Consider the following 15,943-nt stretch of genomic DNA (forward strand, 5'->3'; position numbering starts at 1 on the left):
GACTGAAATGTTTTACTTGTTCCACAGGTTCTCCATTCACAACACAGTTGACATTTTCAATGAATCTGCCTATTTTCATTGTCTTTGTCTTTTTTTGCTGACCTTCATACCATATCTATTACAACAGCTATTCAATTTAGTCAGAGAATCTTGCAGACTTGTAGCAGTTTTATTTAAAAGTATAACATCATCTGCATAAAGCAAAGAGCTGACATTAATATCTCCAATTTTGATATCATGTTTAATACCACTTTCCTTCATAATGTGATCCATATAGATAATGAATAACAGAAGGGATAATGTACATCCTTGTCTGACACCAGATTTAACATTAAACCATCTTCCTGTACTTCCTTCAATTCTAACTGCTGACTTACAACTCAAATAAAGACTAAGTATTGCTTGATATAATGCCCCATTGACACCATATAACTGCAGCGTATTGAATAGCTTCTCTCTTGGCACCTTGTCATATGCCTTTTCCAAATCGACAAAACTTAAATACAGATCTTTGTTATATTCCCATGCTTTCTCGACTATTTGTCGTAAAGTGAAGATCTGATCCTGACAGCCTCTATTTGGCCTGAATCCAGCTTGTTCTTCACCAAGCTTTTCTTCCACAATTCTTCTCAACCGTTTCTCAAGTATACTTACATATATCTTACCAGGGACACTCAGTAGGGAAATACCTCTGTAATTTTCACATGCAGTTTTATTTCCCTTTTTATATATGGGTACTATGAGAGCTCTACTCCAATCATCGGGAATTCGTCCCTCTGTCCAGGCTTTCTGAACTATGCAGTGCAGCCACTGTAAGACTCTTATACCACCATACTTCAGCATTTCTGGTCGAATATCATCTACTCCTGCTGCCTTTCCACATTTCAAGCCTTTGATGGCTTTTCCTACTTCAAGTATGGATATGGATTCCTGACTGCATGCCTGGTCAGTGTTTTTAACACTGTGCTGTCATCACTGTTTCATTTAGCAGTTTTTCAAAGTAATTACTCCATACTTCAAGGATATCTTTTTCTCCCGTTTTCATGTCACCTTTATCATCTCTAACTCCTTTTACAGCACTCTTTCCTCCATTCCTAAGCTTCTTCAACAACCTCCAGAATATTTTGCCACCTTCTTGATATTTATTTTCTATATATACTTGCCAAAGTCTTCCCATGACTTTTGTTTAGCTAATTTTACACAGTGTTTAGCATTCTTGCATTTGTCTCTGTATTCTCTAAGAGCACAAGCTGACTTATTTGACAGGAACTTTTGATATGCTTTCTTCTTTTCCTTCACTGCCTCTTTAACTTTCTGTGTCCACCAGGGAGTTCTGATTTTTTTATTCTTACAGACAACCTCACCACATGCCTCTCTGGCAGAATCATTCAATGTTTTCTTCACAGTTTGCCACTGAATCTCCAAGGTTTGATTCCTGTTCACAAACTCTTTCATTTTTTTTTCAATACTCTTTGTGTATTTTAGTCTACAGTTCACATCTGAGAGCTGCTCAACTTTTATTCGCTTGAAAACTTTCTTACATGTTATTCTTTTCAATATGAAATTCAATTTTATCTTACTCAAGACTAAATAGTGATGACTTCCAATTTCAAATCCTCTGTACACTCTGGTGTCCTGCAACAGGGAGAAAACATCACTATCAACAATAACATAGTCAATGAGACTTTTCTTATTCCTAGCCTCTTCTCTCCATGTGAATTTGTGCACATTTTTATGTTGGAACACGGTGTTAGTAATAACCAGTCCAGCAGAAATCCAACAGATATTTGCCATTATTATTAGCTCTGCTCTTTTCTCCAAATTTTCCCAAAATATTTTTGTATGTCTCACAATCATTTCCTACTCTGCTATTTAGATCCCCAACAAGGACCAACTTTTCATTTTTCATTGTGTCAGTTGCTTTTTCTAAAGCCTCAAAAAATTCCTCCACTTCTACCTTAGTAGAACCTTCTGTGGGACCATAGGCACAAATAAGTCTCATTGTCCAGTTCCCCATTCTCATATTTGCCCACATTACTCTACTTGAGACTGACTGCCATTCAAGAAGATTAGCCTCGTATTTTGTGTTGAATACTATGGCTATACGCCTTCTTTTCCTTGATTGTCATTGCCTGAATATAACATTTTGTATTTATTGCTCAGAAAGATCTCACCAGTTTTGGTCTTTTTTGTTTCAGTCACCCCTATTATGTCGATCTGGTACTTATCTAATTCCTCAGCTAGCTCCATTTCTTTGCCATTCAGGCTTCTTATGTTGATAGTACCGATCTTTAACTCTGGTGATGTTGAGTTGGGGTTTGTTTTCAGATTTGTTCCAGTAGCTGACTTTTCGCTGTTCGTTCTGGTTCCCTGCCGAAAACAACGGGGGCCTTGTTTAACCGGGCGACGCCCCAACTGGCATGAAATTCTGTTGTTGTACCATCGTTTTTTATTTTGGTTTAACCAATAAGAATACAATTTGGTTGGCTAAATCCCAAATTGCCAGCCCATCCTCGTTCGTTCGGTATCCAAGTAGATACCCAACAGGGTGCACCACGAGAAGGTGAGGATTGGACATTAGGTCAGAAGCCCTGGTCGGTTCTCCGCATTCCTTTAAAGGCTATGTGGAGGTCTCCTCTCAGTTATACAGCTTTGACCCTTAAGCACCCCAACTCCACTCTTGTATAATGAAATTATTTTGTCCTCCTTCCACTCATATTATGCATGAGTAGGCATAATAATAACAAACTTATAGTTTGTTATTATTATTATGTCATGATATTCCAATACTGAAACAAATAAGACATAAGCATCTCATATATATGTACACAATATTATTATTACACCCTCCATGTAGTCAACAGACTCATTGTGGAAGGTTCATTCAACTAACAATATATTTATCATACAGAATCTTAAAATCCTTAACACTCCTTGCATTAACAACACATTCTGGTAATGTGTTGTATTCACTGACAATTCTCCATGTAAAAAATCTACTTCTCACACCCCTCTTCACCACACATAACTTCCAGGAATTACCTCTGGTTCTTCCCCTCTCACTTTCTACTCTTTTTATAATCCCCTCTGTATTAATCTGATAAAATCCTCACACTGACTTAAATGTCTCTATCATATCACCTCGCTTCCTCCTGACATTGTCTTATGTTGTGTCTGGAATAAACTAAGAAATGCTTTAACATGTATTATTCAGGACACAACTTTAATTTAACCTAGGCAGAGAATGTGGAATGTTGGCAATAGAATAAAAAGATAACTTTATGAATACAAATCAATTTAAGAACAAGGAATTGTATAAAATAGTATAATAATGTTTGTAAGATATAATCTGTAATGCGTGTGGGCCAGATATAGACATCAATGTAAGCTGTTAAAATCTACTTAAGAGCCCCATTTCATGTACTAAAGTAGCAAAGCCTGTGAGCCAGAGTTCAAGGGTCACTTTTAACCGTCCTGTGTTACGCATACAAAAGGGGGGGGGAGGTAGTTACTGGAAAGAGCAACTAAGGTGCTTTCCAAGAAGAGCAAAACAAGTGCACGTGCGATGAAATAGAGGGAGCTGAATACAATGACGTAAATCCACGTGATCGCATTGGCGGGCATCGCGATGGCCGAGAAATACCGAGAAGAGAAAGAAAACAAAAAGGCCATGCAAACCCCATGCAAGGCTTTTTTTGGGTTCCTGGTTCCTGACCTCTCTTGGACATAGGTCCAGTCCGCTCTGTCGGAGAAGTTCCTGGCTGGCCGTGGAAGGCATTGGTTCATCTGTCGCAGCGTTTGGAATGGGCCAAGCTATTTCCTTGGACTAGGATAGCTGTGCATTGTCGTGCGATGGAGGAACCAAGCAGATGCCGTCCATTGCAGGCGATGTTCCCGTGCCATATCCTTTCTTTCCCGTTGAGATTCCATTCGTATAGCTGATCGAAGGTAATCAAATAGTAAGCAGAACGAGGAAGCCTTGATGACCAGACAAGGCAAGAAGAAGGACATAGCATCCAGTCAGGGACAGTAAAGTAGACCTTTGTTTTGTGAATTCCAGTTATAAAAGAATGTGATCCCCTAAGAGAATTTGTAAAATGGACTAATATTATGGAACTTTAAGGATTATCTAAGATTTGGCTCAGGCCCATTTAATTAAGAATTGTCTGCCAAACAAGGCCAGGTTTATCTCTGTATGAGCTAATAGTAATGTGTAAAGTAATATAACTAATGACCATGTGTGTGTAGAAGGAATGACAGTTGCCTAAGAAATAATGTTAAATTGCTCATAGTAGTGGTCTAAGCAAGTTCATTTGTGTGTTTAGAAGAATTAGTATTGCACCTATGACTTTACTTGAGAATATTTCAGATATTATGTTAGCAATGCTTACTTGTATAATTTATCAAGTTTATTAAAATGTTTCTTTTAAGTACCTGCCTGACCTGTTTTTTATCTTGTGAAGTCAAACAGCCGTTCATAAAACATTGACGAACTTAGCGGGATGAACCCACGTGTATGAATAAATAAAGCGAGCCACGACTGTATGAACGAGATTAGTGAACAGAGATGTAAAGTTTATTTTAGTCTAATCATCATGTATCATTCTGAGAGAGCCATCCTGGGTAAGAGTCCCATCTATCCTAGGTATTAGCTGGCACAGTTATAATATAAATTTTGTTAATGCTTATCGGTGAACTCTATCAGAATGTTGTGTGATTAAACTATAGGGAGGCCAATAGGACTGCTTATTAAAAAGGGGGAAAGAATTTAGTAGAGAATAAACAGCTTACAGAGCATATAAGGAAAGAAAGTTAACAGTATAAAATAAATAAAGTAAATGTAAGAAAAGTAGGAAATATAACATTTAGTCACTCACCTCTGGACCCTCTCCAATGTCTCCACATCACATTGAAAACCAGGTGACCAGATCTGAGCACAATAGTCCAAGTGTGGTCTGACCTTATACAGTGGCACAACCACTTCCTTATTCTTACATGTTAGAGTACTTCTTATAGCAGCACTATGATGTGCAGCCTTTGAAACACTAACAATATGCCCTCTAAACTTCAGTCTACTGTCAACCATCATTCCCAAATCTCTAATCTCATCCACTTTTTGCAGTACAGAACCATCGATATAGTATACAGCCTTATATTTCTGCACTCCAAAATGCAACACCTCACACTTATTGATATTAAAACTACAACCCTACTCTTTTGTTCAAGTAAAAAGTCTATTCAAAACTTCCTGAAGGGAATTAATATCAGCAGTGTTACTTATAATTCTTCCTAACTTTGCATCATCAGCAAATAACTGAAGATCCCCAGTCAGGCCACTTGGGGCATGCCACTGGTTACTCTCCTTTTTTGAGACACTGCTCCATCATACACAACCTGCTAGTATCGTTCAGAAAGCCAATCTCTGATCCATCCAATATACCATCTATTCCCATCCTCTGACCAACTTATCATGTGGTAATCTATCAAACTGATATGACACAAGTATTCCATATCTGAAATGTGAAGGAGAGGAATACAGTTTGAACACTAAATGTATTAATATCTGACAACTACAATATACAATAACAAACCATTACATTCCTCCTATGTGTAAGAGACAGGAATAGATGATAATAATAATATTATTATTGTTATTATTATTAAGAGAGACCTCCAGGGAATCAGGGACTCGTTGAGGGAGGCCATATACTAACCACACCAACTGTCATATATGTTCCTGAATTCATTCATGCTACTTGCATACACAGCATCAAATGGCAATCCAGTCCAAGCATGCACCACTCTATGAGAGAAAAATCTAGCTCTCACCCACCCCCTCTTGACAGCATTCATTCTCAACTTCCAAGGATGCTCTCTCATCCTTTCCCCACCTTCCATAAAATGAAAAATTCCATCTAGTAAAATCCTGTATGACTCTTTCAGAGGTTTGTAAGTCTCAATCGCTCCACTCTTTAACATTCATTTTAAGGTTGGTATTTAGGGGGGGGGGGAGTTATGATTTTTTTTTTTTTTTTTTTTTTGGAAGAAATAAAACAAAAATCTTGAAACTTTTTTTTTAATTTCTTCCAAAATAAGGCAGTAGGTAACTGCCCTTCAATCTGTTGTTGGTAATTATTTGCTACCTTCATTAGAAATTCTTTACAGTTATAATACAGAAATATTAATGAAATTTTGAAAAGATTAAATAAAATAATTTTAAAATGTAACCTACCACTAAGTCTCATTTCAAAGCAAATGCGGAAACATGACTGCATTATTTCACAGACAGATTCATTGCTTAATAAAGATCCTACAGGTGTAAGAAGAAGAACCCGCAGAACTTGCAAAATTTTCATAAGCACAACTTCATCAGAAGCAGGGTCTGTTCCTACAAATCTGGCATGAGTGACAGCATCTGCTATATTTTCTACAGCAGAAGCAGCTGTTGTACACTTATCTAAAAATGTTTAAATAAGAATATTAATTATTTTTATTAAACACTAAAAATATTCTATTTCATAAATATATATATATATATTCAATGAAACACTAAATCTGGTATTCCTAACAAAATCCACTTTATGGGCACAATCAAATATTATAAAATATTCATTCATTCATTATTTACTTCAGATGGCTTACTTATACTAACCTGTAACACAGTTTAGCAAATACATGCTCTATTTGATCTAAATTTTATTTCTATTTATTTTTTATTTAACCTCAAGGGCTCACTTTAGTGAGTACGGGCATGGCAAACCCGAGGTACCTGATGCTGGACCACGCCTTACTTCATGTAATATATATCTGTTATATTATTCTGTAGACTGGTCCCTCCTCTTCTTTCTTTGCTCTTTCTCCTCTCCTTGCTCCTTCTCCCTGATGCTATTAGAGTATTTGAGGGCTAGGGGTGAGTCTTTCCTATCTTGCTAAGTCATTTCGTCTTATGCAGCCACCGAAGGAGACAAGCTAGCCTCAGTAGGTGCCGGTTCCAAGCCCGGATAAATGCGAGGGTTGATGTCAGGAAGGGCATCCGGTTGGAAAACTTCAGTGCCAACTCAAACTATGATTATGAGTCAAAGAGAAAATGATATAAGGGCTAGGGCATACCCCTTAAGCAACGCGCAGCCACATCGCCCTACAGCTGCGAGAAGTGGACGAGGGCTACCGCATCAAGGGCAGGTGCGGTTAAAGAAGCGAGCCCAGCAGGTGGAGAAGATGTTGCGAGTGGGAACACTGAATGTTGGAAGCATGACTGGAAGGGGAAGAGAGGTGGCAGATATGATGAGGAAGAGGAAGTTGAACATTTTATGTGTGCAGGAGACAAGGTGGAAAGGCAAAGGAACTGCGAGATGGATATAAATTGTTCTACTCTGGAGCGAATAACGAGGGAAGAAATGGTGTAGGAATTGTGGTGTGTGGCAGAATGAAGGGTGAAGTACTGGACGTGGGTAGAAGGAACGACAGGATCATGCGAATGAAATTGGGTCTTGGAGAAGAGCGGGTGGTCGTATTATGTGTATGTGCCCCACAAGTTGGTTGTACAGCAGAGGAAAAAGATGAGTTATGGAACGTGTTAGATGAAGAAATGAGGGAATTGGAAGAAAATGAGATGGTGATTGTCGGAGGAGACTTGAACGGGCACACAGGAAGACAGAATTGAGACTGTGAAAGGGTGCATGGTGGCCACGGAGTGGGAATGATGAACCAGGAAGGAGAGAGGGTTGTGGACTTTGCAGTAGCGTTTGATCTGGCAATTGTGAACTCGTTTTTCTACAAGAGGGAAGAACATTTGATAACATTTAGGAGTGGTAACAAAAGCTCACAAATTGACTACATTTTGACTAGAAGAAAACATCTTAAGGTTGTGACAAATTGTAAAGTAATTCCAACAGATCAAGTAGCACAACAACACCGACTGCTGTGCGCAGACTTTAAAATAAGATCGAAGATAAGAACTTCTGGATGCCATGGGATGAAGACAATTAAGTGGTTTCGCTTAAAAGAGGAGAGTGTGAGGAATCGTTTTAGGGAGAGGGTGTTAGAGAGGATTTCGGATGGACTGGAAAGTGTACAAGATTGGTGGAAACATAATTCAAAAGTAATCCTGAGCTGTGCAATCGAGGTGCTGGGTGAGACATCTGGAAAGATTTTTAGAGCAGAAGGAGAGTTGGTGGTGGAATAATGATGTACAAGTGGCAGTGACAGCTAAGAGGAAGGCAAAGCAGAAGTGGGATGAGTCAAGAGTGGAAGAGGACAGAGGTGTACAAAGAGAGAAAGCAAGAAGCCAAGAGAGTTGTGGCACAGGTGAAGGCCATGGCATATCAAGATCTGTATGATCGATTAGAAACAAAGGAAGGACAGAGAAAAATTTACCAACTAGCGAAATGTAGAAATAAAGCAGCAAAGGACATCTTACATGTGAGGCAGATCAAAGATGCTGAAGGAAGAGTATTATGGAGGGGTGTGGACATAAGAACCAGATGGAAAATATACTTTGAGGGACTTTTGAATGAGGAAAATGCAAGGACTCACAGAGGAGATGGGCAGCCTTCTGAGGGGATGGTGCAGAACATCAGTAGAATGGAAGTGACGGAGGCCAAGAAGAGGATGAGGAATGGAAAATCGGTGGGCCCCGACAGAATTCCAGTGGAGGCATGGAAGGCACTGGGGGAAGAGGGAATTAACCTGCTGTGGGACCTGTTCATGAAAGTTTGCCATCAGGAAAATATACGCGAGGAATGGAGGGAGAGTACTCTTGTTCCCATCTACAAGGGTAAAGGGGATGCACAAGACTGTAAAAATTACAGAGGAATAAAGTTGATGTCCCACACAATGAAGATCCTAGAAAGGGTTCTTGATGGTAGATTGAGGAAGGAGGTGGGGATTGCAAAGGAACAATTTGGTTTCATGCCTGGTAGATCAACAACAGATGCTATCTTTGGGTTACGACAGATGATGGAAAAATATCGAGAGAAACAAAGGGAGCAACATCTGGTATTTATTGATCTGTAGAAAGCATACGATAGAGTGCCAAGGCAAGAAGTCTGGAGGTGTCTGAGGGAGAAGAAGGTGCCAGAGAAATATGTCAGGTTGGTGTGGGAAATGTACAGAAATGTGAAGACAAGTGTTCGGACCTGTTTGGGACAGACAGAAAGTTTTCAAGTAACAGTTGGCTTGCATCAAGGGTGTCAGCATTAAGTCCGTTTCTGTTTAATATTGTGATGGAGGTGGTAACAGAGGAGGTGAGAGAAGATGCACCTTGGACAATGTTGTATGCAGATGACATCTTGCTGTGTGTAGATTCAAAAGAAGAAGCGGGAACTAAACTGGAAAGATGGAGAAAAGTACTGGAAGAGAGAGGTATGAGACTGAGCAGAAGTAAGACAGAGTATATGTGTTGCACAGTGGGTGGCGGCGGCCAGGAGACAGATCTGGAGCTGGAAGGAAATGTCATCAGGAAGGTGAGAGACTTTAGATACTTAAGTTCAACAGTGGAAGAAGATGGAGGAGCTGAGAAGGAAGTGGGATGCAGGATACAAGCGGGTTGGAGGAACTGGAGGGAGATGGCTGGAGTGTTATGCAATAAGAGGGTGCCGATCAATCTGAAAGGCAAAATTTATAGGACAGTAGTGAGGCCAGCTATGACATATGCTATAGAAACTGTGGCCCTGAGGAAAAATAACATCAGCAGGATGGAAGTAGCAGAGATGAGAATGCTTAGGTGGATGTGTGGTGTGACCAGAAAGGATCGTCTGAGAAATGACTATGTCAGGGGAACAGTGAAAGTTACGAACTTAGGAGTGAAAATACAGGAGGCAAGGTTGAGATGGTTTGGTCATGTGATGAGGAGGGAGGACGAATATGTGGGAAGAAGGGTCATGCAGATGGATGTGCAAGGAAGGAGGAAGCGTGGGTGGCCAAAGAAGAGATGGAGGGAGCTGGTAGAAGAGGACTTGAGGATGAAGAACTTGGATGTGGTGACAGCCCAAGACAGGAAGGTGTAGAGGAGACTCATTATCAACAGTGACCCCACTTAAGTGGGAGAAGTTGCAGAAGAAGAAGAAGAAGTCTAACCAAGTGGAGAAAAACTTTCAACATCTGCTGATGAGGGTTTTGCATATTAAAGGCAGTTTGATACAACCATATTTGTTTAGGATGGGATAGATGGTAAGAGCTGCAGTCAGATTTGAGAAAAAGCCACTTGAACTTAAATTTGCTTTGGTAGAGCAAGGTGACTTTTTTCCACTGGATCCTGTGCTGGGTATGGTCAGCTAATCCTGAGCAGTCATAGCGGTGGAAATGGATGTAATCCTGGTGCTCTGATATATGGATGATGGCTGTCCTATCTTTTGTCCATAATATGAAGGGTTGCAGTTGCAGGATACCTGGTACACTCTGGGTAAATCCCATATCTGCTCCCCAGAAGACCAGTTATGGTTGGGGAGCAGATAAGGGTTGCTAGCTTTTTGTGCAGTTTGTAAGTGGTCACAAGATTGTGCTTTTTTAAGATCTTGGCCACCTTTTATGGGATACTACGAATATAGGATTTGGTGTAATCAATTTGGAAAGAGGAAAGGGGGTTGTGTGGTGCTTAAATTATCTTTATTTGGTGGGAGGTGCAGCCATTGGCCAAAAAAGTGTTTTGTATGTGGGCGAGTTCTGTGTTGAGTGCAATGTTAACTGAGCAAAATAATTTTGCCAAGAGGTCTAAGGTTTTTATAGTTCCAAATTGGTGATGATGGGGGGGGGAGATGACTTGATGGATGTATTAACCTGCGTTTGTGGGTTTTCTGTAAATTGTGAAGGTCTAGGATCAATTTGGTTGTCTTGTAACTAGGGTGTCTAGGAAGGGCAGACCATTGTTACTTTCCATTTCTGTTGAAAATTGGATCCTTGGATGTTGACTGTTCAAATGGGATAGGAAAGTGTGTGTAAGGTGTCCAGCTACATAGATTACAAGAAATCCATCACCATTCCCTATATTCGTAGTATCTCATAAAAGGTGGCCCAGATCTTAAGAACAATCTTGTGATCATTTATAAACTGCATAAAAAAGCTAGCAACCCTTATCTGCTACCGAAAAAACCAGTTACAACCTCTGAATTTAACCTGGAATGTACCAGGTATCCTGCAGCTGCAACTTTTCATATTGTGGACAAAAGGTAGGACAACTAACATCCGTATATCAGAGCACCAGGATTACATCCATTTCAACCATTATGGCTGCTCAGGATTAGCAGACCATGCCCTGGGTACCTGGAACAGGATCCAGTGGAAAAAAGCCACCTTGCTCTACTGAAGCAAATTTAAGTTCAATCAAGAGACTTTTCCTCGAATCTGCTGCAGCTTTATTCTAACCTAAACAAATACAGTTGTATCAAATTTCCCCTAATATGAGAAATCCTCATCATCAGAAGACAGTGAATCCAACAGCCAAGAACACCCAACCAAAGCCAATAGGTGGTATAATTATAAGAACTTAGGTCTTTCTGAATCTCTCCTGTTCCATCTTTGTTACCGAAGTGTGCCGATGTGCATGTGTTGAATCCCAGAAGAGATGCCAATTTAACTTCGATGAAACAAAGGAATTAATAATTAAATATTTTTAGTTATTATCAAGTCTACATTATTAATTTCCTTAAACCATATACAATGCTGGAGAATCAACATATAAGCCTACTAAGAATGAGATTTTTCCCAAAGATGTTACACATGCACAAAAAAGGATAGATGACAGCTGAGCTTATGGAAAAGTAGATAAAGTTGTCCTGAATAGATGTCCAGGATCTGTACATAACCTACCTAGTTGGTTATTTCTTGGTGCATTTCATGAACATTTATCTGAAAAGCTAAAAAATAAGCTTGCCAAAAAGTGCTGTGACCTAGTTATTATTCCTGGTGTTATGAAGACCAATCAACTGCAGCTCCCTAGACATTTCAGTCAACAAACCATTTAAGGATCATTTGAAGAGGAATATAAGTCCTGGTTATTGTCTAACACCTTCCTTTGATATCTTCTGGTAAGATTATGCCCATTCTTCAACTCCTTGGAAAACAATACCAAGAAGATTAGTGAAGCACTAATTTAAGTGCTGCATTAAATGGCACAAAGAACAATGTTTGTAGGAAAACAAGTACATCAAGAACTGCAAGTCGAAAAAGTTTTAGACTCTGGCACTATACAGAAAAAGTGAAATGTAATATGTACATGTATGGAGTGTAATATGCATGTGCTTAAGTGTTTTCTATTTTTTGGTGATTGTCAAATTCTGTTCAGGTATATACTGAAAATAAGTGCATCTTACAACAGATAATCAAAGAAACATGATTAAAGATACCAAGTAATTTTATAAACTTGGTTTTTAATCCTTTTTCCCAAGTAAGCAAACAGACAAGTAAGTCAAGTTTGTGCCTGAACACAGTTCAGGTCTGAGGCAACTCATGGTAAAGGTGGAGTAAGCTCTGATCACTTTTCTTAATATTTCCCCTAATGCAAAGCACATCCCCTTGCGGAGATGTATGATGCTATGCATTAAAGGCAAGGGCCACTACCCAGACCGGTTTCGACCTTTATTGAGGTCTCTTCAGTGGGAGCCAAACCCAAAAATGCCAAGGTTGAAGTAATGCAGAGCTTATAAATTTTACCTAAACAAGTCGCCACGAGGTGCTTTGACCTTACTGAATAAAAATCTCAGGATGAGAGAAAGATGTAGAAAGTTTTTTACCTTGGGTATACTATATGTTAAAGATACCAAGCAATTTTTATAAACTTGGTTTTTAATTCTTTTTCCCAAGTAAGCAAACAGACAAGTAAGTCAAGTTTGCACCTGAACATAGTTCAAGTCTGAGGCAACTCGTGGTAAAGGTAGAGTAAGCTTAGGAGTAAGCTTGCATTAGGGGAAATACTAAGGAAAGTTATCAGAGTTTACTCCACCTTTACCACGAGTTGCTTTAGACATGAACTATGTTCAGACGCAAACTTGACTTACTTGTCTGTTTGCTTACTTGGGAAAAAGAATTAAAAACCAAGTTTATAAAATTGCTTGGTATCTTTAACATATAGTATACCCAAGGTAAAAAACTTTCTACATCTTTCTCTCATCCTGAGATTTTTATTCAATAAGGTCAAAGCACCTTGCGCAACTTGTTTTAGGTAAAATTTATAAGCTCTGCATTACTTCAACCTTGGCATTTTTGGGTCTGCCTCCCCCACTGATGAGACCTCAATAAAGGTCGAAACTGGTCTGGGCAGTGGCCCTTGTCTTTAATGCATAGCATCATACATCTCCACAAGGGGATGTGCTTTGCATTAGGGGAAATACCAAGGAAAGTGATCAGAGCTTACTCCACCTTTACTACGAGTTGCCTCAGACCTGAACTATGTTCAGGCGCAAACTTGACTTATTTGTTTGTTTGCTTACTTGGGAAAAAGGATTAAAAACCAAGTTTATAAAATTGCTTGGTATCTTTAATCATGTTTCTTTGATTCTAGGATACCATCTGTTGTAAGATGCACTTATTTTCAGTATACACCTGAACAGAATTTGACAATCACCAAAAAAATAGAAAACACTTAAGCACATGTACATATTACATTTCACTTTTTCTGTATAGTGTCAGAGTCTAAAACATTTTTGACTTGCAGTTCTTGATGTACTTGTTTTCCTACAAACATTGTTCTTTGTGCCATTTAATGCAGCACTTAAATAAGTGCTTCACTAATCTTCTTGTATTGTTTTTCCAAGAAGTTGACACCTATTCTCCAAGGAGTTGAAGAATGCACGTAATCTTACCAGAAGATATTTCAAAGGAAGGTGTTAGACAATAACCAGGACTCATATTCCTCTTCAAATGATCCTTAAATGGTTTGTTGACTGAAATGTCTAGGGAGCTGCAGAGTTTAGAAAAGAAGAGAGAGAGATTTTTTAAGACAATTTCGTATGTTATGTTAATCGAATTGGACTGGTAGTCTACGTTCATAAGTTGTCTAGACCAAGTTTAATGTGCATGGGTCATTTGTAGCAGTAATCTAGTTTAATACCAACATCCATGTTTGTGATATAGATGAACATAAGATTCTCATGAGTCTGTTTGATTATTATTACCCTGCTTTACTTGTATTTTAGTATTAACCTCAATTTGCTTGATTATATGTGTTGTTTAAATTGTAATGTTCTTAGGTAAATAATAAATATGTTTTCCCATGTATACCTGAGTTTGTCTGAGTAAGAAATTGAATGTTACCACTCACGAAAATATTGAACTTATGTTTAGAGGAATTTAAGATTGTTAAGACCATGACTGTATACTGAGATCTCAATCTACCTAACTACTTAATCTATATAAGGTATTACTTGAATTCTGAGAAAGTTTCTTTGGATAAGAATTTATATCCTAGAGTTCTGACTGGCACAGCATAAACAAATAAATTTCGTCAGAGCTCGAAGAGAGAAACGGTCCCAGAAAGTCAGTTTAGAAGCCAGATCTCAGTAGGCACAAGGAGAACAATAGAGGTAAAATATTTAAGAAAACAACGACGTAACTGTTGCATGTGGGTTTTGTGTAGCCCATATCTGGCAAACGTGGTTATTCACAGCTCCATTCAGGTGAAAGCGAGCCTCATCTCCCAATAAAATCATCCACAACCATCCAACTAAACTCAAGCAAGGAAAGTTAAAGCAAATGTCAGTCAACTTTCAAAGTCCTGCAGGTACAACTCCTATTTTAGGGTCATCTTGAATGGGCAGAAATGCAGAATCTTCCATAAAATTTTCCAGATAGTTGTGTAAGGCACATTCATGTCTCGTGATACAGCACATGCACTGCAGAAACCACTGCTGTTATTCATAGCCTGCTCCTTGATTTGTGACCTCTGCAAGGTCTAACTCCCAACGATCTCGTTTTTTCAAAATGACTAGTCATTTGTCGCAGAACACATGGAGATAGAGGACCTGAAGTGGCTTGAAAAAAGTTTCATGTCTAGTCACTAGAGAGGGTTCCCAGATTATGTCTAAAAAAATAAATAAAAAATACAAAAAATAATAAAATAAATTTTTTTTTAAAATCTCAGCCTACAGGGTGCTAATGTACTCTCAATTATGAAAAGTTTACAACCTTCCATAGGTAAGAGTACACATAAATAATTAGAATGAAATTAAATGACAACTGTGAATATAATAATTATAAAAAACTAAAGAGGCATCTTTATTATTATACAGTATCTCCATGGAGTCCAGAGACTCATCGTGGGAGACCCACACTAATGTTTATAGACATAAAACATATCATACCTCTCCTTAAACTCATTCAGTCAGGGCACTCACAACTAATTCTGGCAATCCGTTCACCACTCTCCATGCAAAAAAAATCTAGCCTGCACACCCCAACTAACCACACTCTTATACAACTTCTATGAATAACCCTTAGTTCTCTGACCATTTGTCATATATTGAAAACTTTCCTTTAAGATATTAAAGGAGTTTTATTTCATAAAGCTCCTTTAATATCTTCAAAGTTTCCATCATGTCCCACTCTTTTCTACCTATCAACTAAACTTTGTAGAGTCTCTCTAGTTCAGTTGATATAGACAAAGCCCATTGGTCGGAAAGATCTGGGTTCAATTCCTGTCCATGACGAGAAGAACCTTTATCTTTATCTAGAACCTTTCGACTAAACTTAAGTTAGCCGGTGTCATACAGAGGTAGAGGGTTTTACACCTCGGAAACTCAGGTTTTTTGTCCCTCAGAACAGGCAAACCAGCCCATGAATACACACGAATTTACAGTCATAAAATGCATACTTAAAAATCCCTCATTAGGAAGGCTTAACAATCCTAAGGGACAGTTGAAGAAAAATTGGGGGGGGTGGGGGGGGGGGGGGGCACATGAAAACAATAACAAATAAAAACAATAACTAAACTTTGTAACCCACATACTTTTAA

At 38.7% G+C, this 15,943-nt stretch overlaps 1 protein-coding gene across 1 annotated transcript in view; it reads right to left on the minus strand.

The window, feature by feature from the left end:
- The window catches only part of garz (Sec7 domain-containing protein garz), a 405,451-nt gene that overhangs the window by 360,125 nt on the left and 29,383 nt on the right, over positions 1-15,943 (minus strand). The window contains exon 4 of the mRNA XM_090404320.1: positions 6,233-6,457. Coding sequence (XP_090260446.1) covers positions 6,233-6,457 — 225 coding nt within the window. The remainder of the gene's footprint in view (positions 1-6,232; positions 6,458-15,943) is intronic.

The sequence above is a fragment of the Typopeltis vanoorti genome, chromosome 14 (assembly GCF_054136105.1).
Source record: "Typopeltis vanoorti isolate ZY-2024b chromosome 14, IOZ_Tvanoo_1.0, whole genome shotgun sequence".
Lineage (NCBI taxonomy): Eukaryota > Metazoa > Arthropoda > Arachnida > Uropygi > Thelyphonidae > Typopeltis > Typopeltis vanoorti.